The sequence below is a fragment of the Nomascus leucogenys genome, chromosome X (assembly GCF_006542625.1).
Source record: "Nomascus leucogenys isolate Asia chromosome X, Asia_NLE_v1, whole genome shotgun sequence".
NCBI lineage: Eukaryota > Metazoa > Chordata > Mammalia > Primates > Hylobatidae > Nomascus > Nomascus leucogenys.
The window spans coordinates 115395487-115412306 of record NC_044406.1 but is presented as its reverse complement, the minus strand read 5'-3'; the positions used below and the strand labels follow the sequence as shown (position 1 = coordinate 115412306).

The 16820-nt window shown below is 39.9% G+C and overlaps 1 protein-coding gene across 1 annotated transcript in view; it reads right to left on the bottom strand.

The window, feature by feature from the left end:
• Positions 1–414: 414 nt before the first annotated feature.
• The window catches only part of OCRL (OCRL inositol polyphosphate-5-phosphatase), a 50777-nt gene continuing 34371 nt past the window's right edge, over positions 415–16820 (bottom strand). The window contains exons 18-24 of the mRNA XM_030807030.1: positions 16406–16641; positions 8601–8624; positions 5843–5959; positions 4698–4782; positions 3947–4074; positions 3006–3117; positions 415–2816 (exon numbers count right to left, since the gene is read on the bottom strand). Of these exons, the coding sequence (XP_030662890.1) occupies positions 2692–2816; positions 3006–3117; positions 3947–4074; positions 4698–4782; positions 5843–5959; positions 8601–8624; positions 16406–16641 (827 nt within the window). The 3' untranslated portion in view covers positions 415–2691. The remainder of the gene's footprint in view (positions 2817–3005; positions 3118–3946; positions 4075–4697; positions 4783–5842; positions 5960–8600; positions 8625–16405; positions 16642–16820) is intronic.

Here is a 16820-nt window from a genome sequence, read left to right as displayed (position 1 = left end):
ACTACTGAGACTACTGAGCAGGGGTAGCTGAGTTCTCCCCAGATGTGTATCTTAGGGTTTGTTTCTGGGGCAGGAGGGATCACAAATCTGACCTAGTGTGACATTTACATGCATTAAGAATCAACATCCTTTCCTCTAATTGAGTTGTTTTGTTGCCTGAATCCTTAGGGTTAAAATAAGGGTACTTGGCTGGCCTCTGAGAGTATAGGACACCTTTATTAGCCTCTGAAAACGCATGGTTTCTTCTCATCTCTGAGGGTGAATATACTAAGAATTCTTATAAATGGTATTTCCCTGTAAGACAGGTGATGACAGTGCAGGCACAGCTGATGGGGACTGCAGTCAAGTCAAATGGAACCCAGTGACACATAGGCCCTCCCTCCTGAGTGCTTCCTCACCAAAATCACACTTTGATTTTTCACACAACATATATTTATTCAGAAAAAAATTTGCAATAAATTATAATAAAAAAGATGACACGAAACATAGAATCCCACTAGCAGCTTTGCTTAGTGATCAAGACGTTTTTGGGAAATATAACAAACAATTATAGAATAAGAAAACAGTGAAAGGGAGACTAATGCAATGTCACCACATGGATTTGAATCATTTCTTCCCTAAGACAGCAGGTGCAGTCTTTCCCTACCAGCTGAATCTGAAATCCTTACTTCAGAGCAGCTACAAATTAGTACCTTAGAGGACTTGGGAATTACAGGTTGGGGTGCTGGAATAGGCATAGTAGGGAAGCAGATTTCTTCTGTCTGGGTCTACGTCTTGTCTCCTCTACCTAGAGATTGTCTAAAACTCTCAACCCTGTATATGTTCCAGGATGAGCTGAAAAAAGGTCGAGGCAGTACACCAACTTAGTGTTTTGATCTGATGTAGAAAGAGATAGGATACTGCATACATGCAGCACAGAGCCTCCACTAACCACACCCTTGATCACCCAAAGATCCCAGGTCAGCGATATGCTAGAAAACAAGCCCAGGAAAGGTATTTCCCTGTGGTATGACCCTACCCCAGTGTCTATCATCTGCCTCTTTTTGTGATCACTTTCTGGCCTTGCGGAGATGACAAACCTGTTCTGCTCTCAGTCTTCCATTAACTAAGTTCAACACCCAGCCCCTGACCTATCATACCTCCAGATCTGTGGCACCAGTAACTTGACTCCTATTGCTTTAACTCTCAATCAGGAAAAGGTTTAGCCATATTGCAGAATACGTACCTTTTTTTTTTTTTTCCCAAGAAACGGGGGAAATCACTGGTGGTGCCTTGGATATGCTAGAAATGTCATGGAGTCAATGCTCAGGATTGTACATAGAGCCTGTACGTTATGCTCCTTGCAATTAATGTAAACAGGCAAGGGTGGTTGTAACAAAAGAAAACCAGGAGGAACCCAATTGCATCAAGCAGTTTTGCAGTCAGTGGTTGGTGGCTTGTTTGTCAACCAATATAGATTAATTTATTTAAAAAAAGGCTGTACCACAGAGCTTGAATAACTGAAAAGCTCAGAGGGTCATCTTGTATGGGAGAGGTAAGGTGCTTGGTTGGTCCTGTTGGCCAGTCTCTTTACACAACACTGGATATGGTGACTGGGAGCCAAGGGGAGTCTCTGAACCCTTTACGTGCAGGAGCTGGTTGTAGAGCCCAGAGTCAGTCCTGCTGAGGCAGGTGACATCTGCCCTTGGTACTTCAGAAGAGCAGAGAATGGATTCTAACAGTCATCCACGATACCTTTGCTGTGGGAAGGAGCAATAGCTCTAGATGGGCCTGCGTGAGGTACAAGACTCCCTCTTTTACTGTGGGGCCAGTGTTGCTCTGGAGGTGGATGTCTAGGCAGGAGATGGGTCTCAGAGACACCCAGGAATAGTCCTTGTGTAAAATTTGAATAATAACAGGAAAAGGATAGTGGGAAGCAGGACCTGTCAAACATGAATGCTCTCACTCTTCAGATACTCAAAGTGCTTCCATTCTGATTGTGATTCTCTCACATCGATGAGATGCCATCTCTAATAGTCCCTAAAGTTATGCTACTAAATGTGATCTAAGAGAATATGGTTCCACCCAGTGAGGAGCCATGAAAAGGCCAATGTTACAGAGACATAAAGATGCCATTGTAGTAGAAATGCACAAATGCATGTAATAACTGCACGCAGACAGTGAATTCACTGTTGAGGACACCCAAGGAGTCACTAGCCTCACTCAGACTTCGTTCAAAGTGACAGAACGAGGGGAGTGGAGTGCAAAGGAGTGATCCGGGAAGGGGTGGGTCAAAAGTGCAATACAAAGGACTCTAGACAAGTCTCAGCTACAGCAAGTAGTGCTTGTAGGCCTAGAATGGGAACATCTCAGAATCTAGGCCTAGGGTACTAAGGACAATCGTGACAATTGGGTAGGAGGGCAACAAACACATTCCTAGGTGAAGGAGTGTAAATACAGATCTTTTTGCCTTATAAAGAGAAAACACAAAAACACCAAAATATGGTAACTTTGGCTTGGCAATATAAGTCTAAAAGTATTTTGCTGTGTAGGATATGGTAAAGAAGGGATTAGGAAACGCTCTTCCTTTTTACCATAAACAGAACTTGAAATTCTGCAATAGACCCTTCCTGTGGCATGACTTTTTAAATCATTCTGAAATACTTGGAGCCCGAGATCGTCTGCTTCTAGAATATGAGAATAGTAAAAGGCTTAGTCTTCTTCGCTCCCAAGCAGAAAGCCCAGAAGGAACTGAATAGCACGCTGGCGGTCACTTGGAGTCTGTCTTGCCATAAGGTTGGGTGGAGGCCTCAGGAGAAGACTAGTGAAGAGAGTAGCTAGAAGACGAGAGAAAGACAAGTGGAAACTTTTGTCAGACATAACCTAAGCAAAACTTCAGGGCTGGAGGGCCTGGGGACAAGGAATATTGACTGCCATGTGCCTGCACATGCAGTAAGGTATATACTGGATACAATGCACGAAGAGTATTCTCAACAAACGCCCCGTGTTGCATGAAGCACTCTTACCGATCATGTTGGCATTGACGCTATTGTATTCAGAGAATTTTAAGAGTTCTCGAAGGAATGCCATCAAGTAACGGAAAACATTTCTATGGCATCTCGGAAGCTGGGAGATCACCTGTTTTTAAAAATAGGGGTAGGCAGTGAGAAAAACAGGTGGAAGATGAAAGTAAGAGGAACTTACAGCTGCTGTAATAGTAGTCTATAATCCAACCCTTGCAGGACCCATTTCATCTGTCTAACTTCTATTATCTCCTCATGGTCAACACAACACCTTCCAAATTATAACTTCAAAGTAAGAGCGGCTGTGCTGTTTGGTCCCTGTCCACTCAAGGACCAGGCCACGTGGTCATCACACATTCACACGCACACCCTGCCTCACAATAGGTCGGTGTTCATCTGCTCTTTTCCCATTTCTGCAGGCACGTAGCCATGGCACCTACAAGCTGAATGGTTTTCCGTTCTTTTTTGTTTGAATGGTTTTCTTTACATGTCACTTAGCATGGATGGGGACTCCTCCCAATACTCACTAGTCCAATTCACAGGTACTCTCAGCTACTGTGCATTAAAATCATTTCAGGATTAAAAACACACACCAAGAAGAGAAAAAGAAGAAAGGCTCCCAAGTGTCACCCATCCTTTCTGGTAATGTCAGCAAGAATTCCACGTACAATCAGCTTCAACAATTTACCCCAGAGTAGAGGGATCCACCCCACTATGTTTTCTGTAAACAGAAATAGGCCAGTGGGAAAAAGGTGGCAAATACCACAGGAAACAACACAACCTAAAATTTAAGGGTAGCAACTCTCAATGTTGGTGTCCTGCCATTAATAACAGATGCAGACCCATCCTACCAGACAGCTGGCTGCCTATCTGGCTCTGTAAAACTGACGACTTCTCTATGGGGGAATCTGTGTCAAACACATCCCCAGGTCAGTAGAACCCACCTGTCGGCAGATCCGGGGATCATGAGCAGAGTCAAGACATCGCTGATACAGCTCGTAACAGATGACTGGCTCTGGCAGGGCTTCCAAGAAAATGAGCAGTGCTTCAGCCACAGAGTGGTTGCTGCCAGCTGAATCAACTTAAGTCAAGGGAAAGGGGCTCCAGGAGAAAGGCCACACAGACCCCTGACGAGCTCCTTTCCTCAAGCTCCTACAGGGACTGTTTCCCTCCTCTTATTCGGGGGCACATTGATCCTAATGGGGGTTTGATATTTTATTGATTCAAGTGCCCTGCAGCTGAGTTGTTACAGAATTGGTCAAAGACTCTTGGTAGCTTTGGCCCAGCTTCAGGGTCAGGGGAATATAGCCTGCAGAGTGACAGTTGACACTGGAGCAGTCCTATAAACCAGGTGCCCATGTTTCCCATCCTTCTCCCTGCCCTGTCAACAGTACGTGTGGTGGCAGGAGTGACTGATCACCTGAAGGAGAATAGTACCAGTGCTGTGGCTTCTATGTCCCATGCTTTTAAGTCATTGTTATCTACCCCTTGCTTCCTTTTAGTAAGAGCTGGATATGGAAAGAGGTCAAAAGTTCCTGAAAGGAAATGAGAAACAAGTGGATAGTCAGTGGTTATCTTAAAATAAAAGACATTACAAAGAAAATACATATAGAACCACAAAAATCAAATATAGGTGCAAAGAAGAGTTTGACCAAGTACTCATCCAGCTTCTTAAGCTTTGGTCGCAAAGGATACGGATTGTCTCAGGAATGCTGGTATCCAGACAATCAATGATCTGCTGGAGCTCTTCCTGCATTCCAGGGGTCTGGAACAGGTCCTCCTACCAAAGAAGTCAGAATGAAGGGACAGGCAAGATAATCACTCCTGAGGTTATGATGATTACCCAAGGATCAGAAGAGCAGCAGGAAGCAAAAGGGAAGGGTGGTATGTGTGTTAATAATTACAAATGGAGGTGTGAAAATAACACATTTTTCCTTTAGCATTTCTCTAATCCGTGTGAAATGTTATTTCAAATAGGAAAATGATCTTTTCAAAGGTTTTAGCCTATACCTAATAAGGCAGGGGACTAGATGGCTAGAGCAGGAAACCAGGTGTTCTAATTCTAGCCTCCTTTTAAATTTTTTTTTATAGAGATGGGGTTTCACCATGTTGCCCAGGCTGGTCTCAAACTCCTGAGCTCAAGCAATGCGCCTGTCTCTGCCTCCCAAAATGCTGGGATTACAGGTATGAGCCACCGTGCCTGGCCTACTCGCAGCCTCTTGACAAGAAGCAGAAGGCAGAGTCCAAACAGAATAACCACATTCAAATACTAGTACTACTGAATGCTGGGGAAGAAGGAAATCGCATGCTCATACTAAACCTTGCTTTCAAGTTACATTATTCTTCAGGAGGTAAGAGAACATTACCTTTCAATTTAGTCCCAAGAAATGTCTCTTTTGGGGGCGAATGAGTTGGGGTGGCATTTTAGATAGGATTTAAAAGAAAAATTAGGACCAAGTTAAAAAATGAGTTAAAATCTGCTTTGGATTTTAAAATCTCTAATGCCTACATGACTCATAGCCAAAGTAGGCATTATAGACTCAGGTGTGCAGCTGTCCAGGGAAAACGAGAGAGTAGCCAGGAGACAGGTGCTCTTAATTTGGCCCTGGTTCTGCCACGACTACACTTAGGCCTTGGTCTTAGTAAATAACTTAGCTTTACATGCTTCAGCTGTGACATCTGTGACTACGGACACTTCCACCCACCCAGTCAATCGGACAGTGCCACTGTGTGCAGGTAGCTTGGGAAAGTTAAAAGCGCTATGCTGATGTGAGGTGTTATGATTTCCTATAGTAGTTACACACCTTCCAAAGTTGTAGGGAAGGTCTACTCTCACTTACTTGGTGACAGGCGTATTTGAATAGGTGATCTACTAGAAGCCAGATCTCCTTGGGGACCTGAAGGGGTCTCTCGCTGGCACCTTCCTCCAAAGGAACCATTTGCAGAAGGGATTTCTCCTAATGGATGGAAAAGTATGAGAATCAAAGGGGTCTCAGAATAAAGACTTTGGTGTATAACTTAAAAGTCCTTCAAATTCTGGTCATGCAGGTACAATGTGATCTTCATCTCTTAAGATTTTCCATTTCTTCTCACTGGGGACACCCCTGGTCAGAAGGCACTTGATAGCGAGTCCCATAGTTAAAGGATGTCGTTTCCTAAATGCTTCACTTAATTGTTCTGCATTTCATTTGCGTTTATGATGTTTATTACGTGGATGCCTTGTGTTTAAATCCTTTCAAAGGTGACACTGAGAACCAGTGCTCTGGTGATACAGTCACAGTGGAGTCCATACAGCACTGGTGACTTGGGGACTATTAAATTACTACTGTCAATATAGTAATTTGAGAGATCAGGGTCTACACTTAGGTTTCTGTTTATTTCTAACTTACTCTTCCTTCAGGTCTTACCACAGATACTGTTGTTTGTTTTCAATGTTGATTTAAACGAGCTTCTTTGATTTTCAGGAATTAAAGACAATTCTCCACAACATTAGACCCACATATGTAAATACTTCAGGCTTGATGGAAGTTCTAATCTTAAGGTGCTAAAACTCATAAGCCTTAAGGTCCAAAAATAGTAAACTGCATACAGCTAAGCAAGAGGCAGAAATCCATGAAAAGTTTAAGGTCTGAGTCCAGAAGTTACAGTCTCTAAGAATAGCTCAGCCAAGATTTCTAGGGGCTTTTACTCCTTTCATCTATCTTTCTACTATCTGTTATATTCTTCTGAAAGAATTTTGTAAGAGAAAAACCCAGAAGTGACATAAATTAAATCAATCACTATATGTGAATTGGAAATGGCTAGGAAATAAACTCAGTTATCTTAGGTTCATGTAGTCAAACATAAATTACATGAAAAAATGTTTGAAATAGTAAAGCATCTGAAGGCACCCTTCATAAAAATCCCAGTGGAGAGAACCATGACCAATTTTTTTGCATCCTCCCCCCTCCCCCGCCTCTAGCTTGAGGTCATATATATTCTGTATGTTTAACTAAGAAATTCTTGCCTAACATTGTGCAACTTGTGAATTCCATCCACAACCCCCAGTCACGTAGCTTTAAAAAAAAGAAAAGGAGCATGTCACTACTTTGACAGAGACCACATACACTACAGCTGAGCTGAGGTCTCTTCTTAACATTGTGTTCTTTAACAAGCACTGATGACCTTTAAAAGCTGCTGTGCCTTTCTAAGGGAATAAGAAAGAGAAGGGAGTGTGACAGTTGGTTACCATTTAAAATCTTTTTTTTTTTTTTTCACATTCAGTTTGCTTCCTTTCTTTCCCTGGGATTCTATCACTTGATATTCATGTTCCTAATAGTTGCCAGAATGTCTATCAATGGCTCATCCATTTACTTCTTTCCAGTTGCAAATATCAAATCCAGGCATCCACATGGTATTTGAGCCAAAACACTGTCCATCATGCACTCTGCTAACTCTCTGGACGAAATGCAGCATGTGTACTGATTCTTTAGCAGATGCCTCCAAACTTGCCATATAGAAATTATGCAGCACTGATTCATGTACTTTTTAAAAAGCCTGACATCCAACTGGAGCTTTTCCTGTACTAAGGCATTAAGGCAACACAAGGCACTGTCTCAGATAAAAAGACAGCACATGGACTGCTCTTAACAGGGAAGGGCTAGGAAGCACAGCTGTCTCAAACCTTGGTGGTTTAAAAAGGTTAATAAAATGTCAGTAGATTATATACACCATCCACTATTCATTTTCAAATTCCTGTATGATAATATGGAATGCCACAGTTGTGTCTCCAAAGTCTAGAGAAAGATCATGCACAAGAAACAATACTTGAATAATTTCACAAATTATCCTGAACTCTAATTTTCAAAGGAAAACCAAGGTACTTTGTCTTCTTTCAACAAGACACATTCAGCGCCTGATAAGCCCACACTCTGTAACCTTACTTAGTGTTAATAACTAAAGCATGAAAACAGTATACCATCCCCATCATCAAAAGGCATTAAATTCCACCAAGTGGGTAGGGTGTATGACTTCAGCAAGTTTTTCAACCTCTCTGGGCCTTGGTTGTCTCATCTATTAGAATGGAGAAAATGCCTTACCCTGTCTGAAGGTAGAGGCCTGAACCAGATGATCTTTTATGATCTTGTTCAGGTCCACGATTCTATTCTATGCTCTATTTCTTGATCATATCTGTGTATTTTTTTCTGAAATTAATTGCTATGATCATTAACCTCAAATCATTTTTAATGCAACAGAAAGCTACTTCTTCAGGTTTTATTGTCATTGGAAATGGAGGACAGCTAACTGGTACCCCCCCTCCAATTCATGAGCATTCAGATACATCAAGACGGCTCTGTAGTTACTTCTCATTTCAAAAATACAAATCTAGAACCTTGAGTCCTACTGTTTTTATGTACCGAGTCTCAATGACTTGACTGCTACAGTAAATATCTTTCCTGTACTTCAAACACACTTAAGGACAGCTGGCAGGACTTGACGGGAGTCTCACCAAGTCAGAGGTCTCTGATATGGGAATGCCTAGGGACAAATTCCAGGGACCACAGTAAAGTGTTAATCAAGCACAGGGAAACTCTCATAACCACCAATGGATTGCATTACCTTTTCTAGGAAGCTGTCTTCTTCCTGAGAGCGGAGCAGGAAAAGAAAGTCATTGACAGACAGAATATGATTAGAATTAATTTACAGAATTAGAAACAGATCAGTATTAGAACTCACTATCTTACCAGATATACATGCTTTAAACAGCTTTGAATTCTTCAAATAAATTATGATTGTTGAAAATGAAATACATTTTTCATACACAAAGTTCTCTACTATACATTTTAAATTTTTGTGCAGTTTGAGAATATCACTCAAGAAATATGTGCAGTTCTAGACTTCAGTGCCCTTTGGCATCTGCCAACTGACCCAGCCAAATGCCCCTGATGTCTCTTCCTGTCTGCTGCTTGGAGGCAGGTGCATTGAGATATATACCTCAATGAAAGAATATGGCTGTGGGCCCAACAGTGGCCATCTGGAAGGAGACGGTAAACCACTCTACTTTCCATTTTCATTCTTCTCACCCCAGCCAGTCTCCTAAGCAGCATCCCAGATTCCTTTCTATCTCCTCATACCTACTCCCCTCCTTAAAGGCCCCCAGAGTGCCCAGATTTGAAGGTCCTCCTGAACTATAAATGAATTTCATTTCAGACCTTTGTGGGTCAGAAGATCCATCATTATCCCATTTTTATTTTCCTATTGGGCATAAGAGAAAAAAGAGAGGCAGGGGATAGGTAAGAAGGTATCTTTTTAATCTTCCTATCTTTTATGCTGTTATTACAATCCAATAATAATAGCAGCCATGATAACTACCACCACCACTTAGGGAGCATCTGTCATGTACCAGGAACTGTGCAAAGTGCTTATATACAGTCATTTAATCTGTACACATGTGCAAAGTAGATATTATTCCCATTTTACAGATGAAGAAACTGAGGCTCTGAAAGCTTAAATTATTTGCCCAAGGCCACACTCACTATTAGGTAGTAAGTGGCTGAATCAGGAATGGATCCCAGGTCTGACCAACTCCACAGTCATTATCACAATGTTCCGTTAGACAATTCAAAAAGGACAATGTGACTGCTTCCTGGACAGAGCGGTAGAGGAAAGCTGTGAGAATGTATTCTCCATAACAGGCTAAGAACAGTGAGAAACCCCACTTAAAAGACAGTGTGGTTAATGGAAAGAGTATAGGCACTGGTGTTGGACAGGGTTGGGTACAAATCTTCGTTCCACCTCTTGGCAATTTTGTATAGCCCTCACACAAGTTACCAAACTTCATAGAGCCTCAGTTTCTTCATCTCTAAAATAGGGATAGTAATATTTACCTTGAAGCAGCCTAAAACCAACGGGTGATGGGGCAGTATGCCAGCAGAAGGTCTGGGTTCCTCAAAGTTCCTCATACCTCCCCAGTGACTCCCAACCTGGATTGTTTAGAATCTGACTATGGACCACTAAGCACTCAAGTCTAAATTACATGTCTTAGTTCTGATAGGTAAAAGGAGAAATCCCAATCTTACTGTCTGAGATGCACGGGAGCTGGGAGTGGAGAGGGAGGAGGAAAAGTATGTGCTCCCTGGCATTCCTAGTGGTAATACTGAATGCATTCCTCCCAGACTATTGCTATCCATGGGGATTAGGCATTTTAATATTGGTAGATACTTCACAAATTAAACATGCTTTTGTGGGTTTATCTAGACTCTTAAATATCACATGAAATAAAGCAATTAGAATAATGGTCTTTATAAGGTACATATTTATAGTACTATAATTACAATACCTTTTAATGTCAAGTTGATTTTGAATGCCCAACATCTGATACAATTTTAGACTAGAACCTCTTGTAAAATTTAGGACCTGTTATCAAATGAAGAATCTATCTGACACATTTTATATTTTTCCTCCCATGAATATCTAATACATGATATGAATAAAACTAGACAGAGATTTTGTATACTAACCTGTCAAACCAGGCTCTCAAAAAAGTTTTCTTTAAGCAGCAGCCAACCTCCGGTACAAGGCTTTGTACTAAAATGCCTTTGCAGGGGAAGGCAATGAGAAATGAGGATAAAGGAGAAAGACCTGGTTTGTCCCTGACTCTGATTTGCAACTGAGTTGGGGTGAGGAGTTCCAGAGTTTACAGACTGGAATTGTTATAATTCATGAATACGAGTTCTCAATAAATCATTGCTAGCCCTTTGAAAGACTCACAGAATTTTAAAGGGTAGAGATGGGGAGAGAATATTACAAGTGGAAGAGGCAGAAATAAAAGGCACAGAGACAGTAAATCACAAATTGATATTAGGAAGAAGTTAGTCATCTGTTTGTGGGGGGCATGGAGAATGCCAAGAAAAATAGTGTGAAATAAATATGAAAAGGTATGTTGAAGTCAGACTTGGGAGGACCTTGCATGACAGATTAAGGCATCTGGATTGTATTCAGCAGGCATGGGGAAGCCACTGACTACCTTTAAGCAAGGAAGTGATAGGCCCCAAAGCAGTAGTACAGAAAGATCAATCTGACAGCCCTGAATAGGAAAAAATGAAGGGCAGAGACAGAGAGAGAGAAAGAGAGACAGTGAGAAAGACAAAGGGATCATTCAAAGGCTACCGAGGTAGGTCAAGCAGAAGGTAAACATCTTAATAATGGAAAATTTTATATATATATATATATATATATATATATATATATATACACACACACACACACACACACACACAGGTATATATATATATATATATATATATACAATTTCTAAGTATATATATTAAAGGGTATGTTATATATAGATAAAATAAAAGATATATACATACACTTACAAATGAATGAAAACAAGAAAAAATTCTGAAAGAATCAAAAGGACTTCGATTAAATACTGATGGAGGGACAAGAGATTTACTTCTCTAGGTACAGGCACAAAGAAACAACATAGAAATTACATTGAATTCAACCTTGGTCTCAATTTTGAAAACAGAAGCATCACTTAACCTTTATTTGTAAACAGCTTACTCCTATAATAATCCTAAGGTTTCTACTATGAATCACTTAGTTCAACCAATTTTAAAGAGCAGAGATGCCCACTCTCTGCAAAAGGCTATATATGGATTACATTCAAAAAGGGAACTTAGTTCAGGATTTCCCCAGTGGGACAACACTGGCACATAGCAAATACAATGCAAATCATTCTTTACCCCAACATTCACCCTCAGAAGACTGTTCCCCGTGGTAAATGCAGCTGAAATAATATAAAAGAGTCAATTAGAGGTGGAAGATCCAAATTTAAAAATAAAAAGCATAGCCGGGCATGGTGGCTCACACCTGTAATCCCAGCACCTTGGGAGGCCGAGGCGGGTGGATCACCTGAGGTCAGGTGTTCAAGACCAGCCTGGCCAATACAGTAAAACCCCATCTCTACTAAAAACGCAAAAATTAGCCAGGCGTGGTGGTGTGCGCCTGTAGTCCCAGCTACTTGGGAGGCTGAGGCAGGAGAATCACTTGAACTGGGAGATGGAGGTTGCAGTGAGCCAAGATTGTGCCACTGCACTACAGCCTGGCCGACAGGGTGAGACTCCATCTCAAAAATAAATAAATAAATAGCTGAAAACTGAACGGAAAATGAAGTTCTAAAAAGGATTAGTTCATATGAAATAGAGAAGAAATACAAGCCATATATTTAACAGAGTAAGAAATGGATGGTTAGATTAGTAAGACAAAGTAAAAACATAGTGAAAAAAACACTATGGACAAATTAACAAGTTATTCCTGTTATTTCAAATTTTTGATATTGTTCCCCCAACAGATATGTCCCCAAGCAAATATAGTTTCTCTACCCATCCCTCAACTTTTTTCATCTCTGTATTTACAACTTAGCCATATCTGGCAAGTTCAAGTCTTGTCTCCTTTCAATTAGTCCATTCTACAAGCAACACCAGAATGTTCTTCCAACTATATCAATTTGCAACCTCATACTAATCAGCAAACCCTTCTGATGGTTCTAGATACCCTCTGGCTCAAGCATAAACTTATCTATTGACTTCAAGACTCTCTACCACCCACCCCATTCCACCTAACCAGCTTCATACATTCTTATCTTTGATCTTCACTTGTCCCAGGGAAATTGTACAGTTTTTCATACATGGTCTTTTCACTGTCACCTTCTACCCTTTATTCAAGATGTCCCTTAAGCCTGGAAGAGCCTGCTCACCCACTATATTAATACGTGTTTCCTAAGTACTTGGACTTGACAGAAAATACTTCTATAACCCCAAATCACCTTCCTAGTTCACTTTATTCTTATGTGCTAAACTTATTTCTCAGTCATGTTAATGTTACATGTGTCAAATATTCATTAAAATGAAAACAGGCTGATTCTGATTTCTACAGGGATTATCTGGTCAGTCAATAAGCTTTTATAGCATAGAAGGGCTTGAATAAACAACATAGGAAAGGAACCTATTGTTAATACAAACTACAACCTTCATAAGTCATTTTAAATGACTTTCCAAAATACTGACTTACCAAGCACACCAGACATTAGCCAGTAAAGGTGGTTAATGTTCAGATTATCTTTAACCAAACTCCCTATTACCATGACTTAAAGTTCAGCCATATTTTACATGCAAAAATACTTTCATCACCACTAAATTATGGGAACTCACATAAATTCCATAATATTTTGTATCCAGTGTGTAATGAATCAATATTGAGGATTATTTGCTACTTAAAATTCTAGTTAATATAACAGAAAAATCTATCTTAATTCTGAAAAACAATAAAGATGATTACAAATGGTAGATTTTCATCCGTTTCCCACTTGTGCTAATCTCACCTATTCTAGGAGTGGCAAAGTCACTGTTATGAAAAGGGCTGGAAGGATGAAAAATAATTATGTCAGTTATTTCATTCTGCATTTGGTGGGAAGACAGTGTGGCATAAGGATCTTTCTAAAACAGTACGTAGAGAGACAACACATACATTGAACTCATTTCTGGCTTTACCAAAATTTTAGAGCAAATAATACAACAGAGGGCAGGTACCATTATTAACAGCATCATCTCATGAGATTTGAAATACGATATTTGGTCTTGGGGAAAAAAAACATGAACACTATACCTGAGGAATCATTTCAGAAGGTCAAAATCAAGTCACAACAGAGTGAGAAGGTATTAAAGATGGGGTACTAATTGTTTTTAGATTTCTTGTTTATTGCTCCACAGTAATGCAGGTTGAGTATTCCCAATCCAGAAATCCAAAATGCTCCAAAACTCGAACCTTTTTGAGTACTGTCATGATGATCAAAGGAAATGCTCATTGGAGCATTTCAGATTTCCGATTTCCAGATTAGGGAAGCTGAACTGGTAAGTATATAATGCATATATTTGAAAATCTGAAAAAGATTGAAATCTGAAACACTTTTGGTCCCAAGCATTTTGGATAATGGATAATCAACCTGTATAGATAATTTCCTCATCAATGAGATACAGGAATTTAATAACACTGAAATGCAACAGACTGTGAAAAGAATCAGAACCCTAAATCCTACAAAATAAAAGCTTTAAAAGAAAAATGGCCACACACATACAATTTAATAAAAACTCAGAAAATCTGTAATTAAAAATGATCAGGGTTCTATTATTTTAACCCTGAATCACTTGTGCACAAAAAGAAGGAAAAAGGCTTCCCAAAGAGCCATTCATTCCTCTAATGATTTTGGTTCCTTTCTATTCATGGGCAAACATGGTAAAATTACCTGATAGTATACTTTACATAAAATAAAAACTTTACGCTGGTTGAGCCTCTTCTGGCCAATCCCAGAATATGAAAAACTGCAAAGTTTTTCATATTAATGGCTTTGCAGTTTTTCATATTAATGGCAAAGATATTCTAATATCTTCACTGACTCTGACTAAAAATAAGGGTAGGTTCCTGTTTACATGAAGGCGGAAGGAGAGAGTATAAATGGGATAAGTTTAAAAAAAAAACAAGAAGGAAACAACCAGAAGAATTTAGGAAATGGTGGACCCTTGACTGGACATTTGTACTGGACTCCTAAAAAAGTCAATGTCACTAAAGAAAGTGGGAACTGTACTACTCCAATAGAGACTTCAGAGACCTCACCAAATACTATATGAACCCAGATTGGATTTTGGTTTAAAAAAAGGTGTAACAGAAATTCTTGGGACAACTGAAGAAATCTGAATATGGACCGAATGTTAAATGATACTATGGATTACTGTTAGTTTTCGTATACATAATAATGGTATTGTGCTTAAGTGTGCCCTTTTTGTTAAGAGATGCAGGATGAAGTGTTTAGTGGTGAAGTGACATATTACCACTTAATTTTACATGACACAGCAAAAAACATCTGTGTGCATATATGTACAGAAGGCATGTGGGGGTGTGTTGTACTGTTCTTTCCATTTTTCTGCACATTTGACATTTTTCATAAAAGGTGGAACAAAGAAAGCTGGGAAATTATGTCTGAGATGAAGGAAAGGGGGCATGAGAAATAAAAACAACTTCATCATCCAAAATGTATTCTAAAAGGTGAAAGACTAAAATCTAAAGGACAGAAATATAATGTTAGGAGAAAAACAATTATCATGAAAAACAGCAGAACGGTAGGATATGAATTTCTGAAGAAAATGGTTCTCTCTCAAACAGAGGTAATATACTCAGTCATGAGGGCTCTGGGGAAATAAGTGTAATTCCAAGAAAGAATGCCGGGGCTGGACTCAGTGTTTTAATCTGCTATCTGAGTCACAGCTAAAACAATTCCATGGCAACAGAACAGATCGGACTCAGACAAGCCAGCAGCCTGCCCGCTGGTCTAGACCTCCCTGCTAGATACAATCACTCACTCTGGCTAGGCCTAAAGGATCCATGTGAATACTAACGGTAAGGATAACGTATGCTGTCACCTCACCTAATTTTCTTTGGTAAAAAAAACCAAGAATACACTTTTGTAGTCCAAAGAGATTCTGCATACAATCCAACAATATTTTCATTTAGAAGGAAATTTCTTAATACAATGAACTTCATTACTAAATCAATTTATGTTACTGAAGATAGTAAGTAATTCCTTCCTAAAAACATTAATATTATAGCTTGGCTTGGGGGAGAGGTGGGAAAGTCAACCTCCTTTTCTTTCTTAAGCACATCACATCAAATAAGTATCAAATTTCAATGTACATTATAAGCACCTGGAATGCGGATAAAATGCAGATTTGTAGGCTCCATATCCTGAGATTCTGATTCCATTGCCAGAAGTGAGGGTACCTGTAATAAGCACCCCCAGGGATTCTGATTCAAGTCCTCTAGGGTTCCAGGATAGTTCTATGCTTCCATAAACAGCAAAGTTTTACTCTGATTAGACATAATGTGATATTAGTGACGAATACTAAACTGGGAGCCAGGAAATCTGGGTGCTAGATTTGTTACTGATGGTATTTGACTTTGGGCACGTAAATGTCTCTGTGCCTCAGTTTCCTCATATGCTCAGTGAGGATAATTCTGCCTGCCCCACTTAGCATACCTCACGTACATGCTAATTTATACAAAAGTGACTTGAGAGTATGAAGAGCTTAACAAACAAGCATTATATCTTTGAGAGGGGAGTCTTTAATCTTATTTGGTGAGCTTAGTATTACCTATTGTCCTCCCAACAAGAGCCAACTGCAGATTAGTCCCCCCTCTTTCCTCTTAGGCTTAATCTAATCAAAACAGTGCTAAAGTAACATTCTTCTTTATCATTTGACATCCCCCGTGGCCAAAAGAAGACAGAAAGCACAAAGATAATGAGGACGTCACTTAAGTATTGTGAAAATTAAATGTAAAAGAGGTTTATGTCTTGGGACAGTTCTTACCAAGTCTATGAGTTTGGTAACAGGAACTTCTCGGATTGGTCTTTTCATACGGCACAGAGCCTCTAAGGATGTGCCAAAACAACTTGGGAGGTAATTTCCACTGATGGTCAAGAAGTAATCTTTGCCTCGATCCAGGTGAAGGACGAGAATATCTTCGATCTTATCTTCCCCGGAGTTCAGGATGGTTACAGAGTCTTTGCTGACATACACATCAAGAGAAATGTCCACTGTCTCATCTGAAATTAAGAGATGATACATGGTAATAGAAAAACCTCCAGTGGGAAAGCAAAAAGAGTATAAGAACCAACAGAAAAGTGTCCTCTAAAAAAATCATTAAGCAATGAGGGGGAAGAGACAGGACACACACCAGAGGTATCACCAATATGACAGTAAAGGTAAGAGACATGTGGTTAGA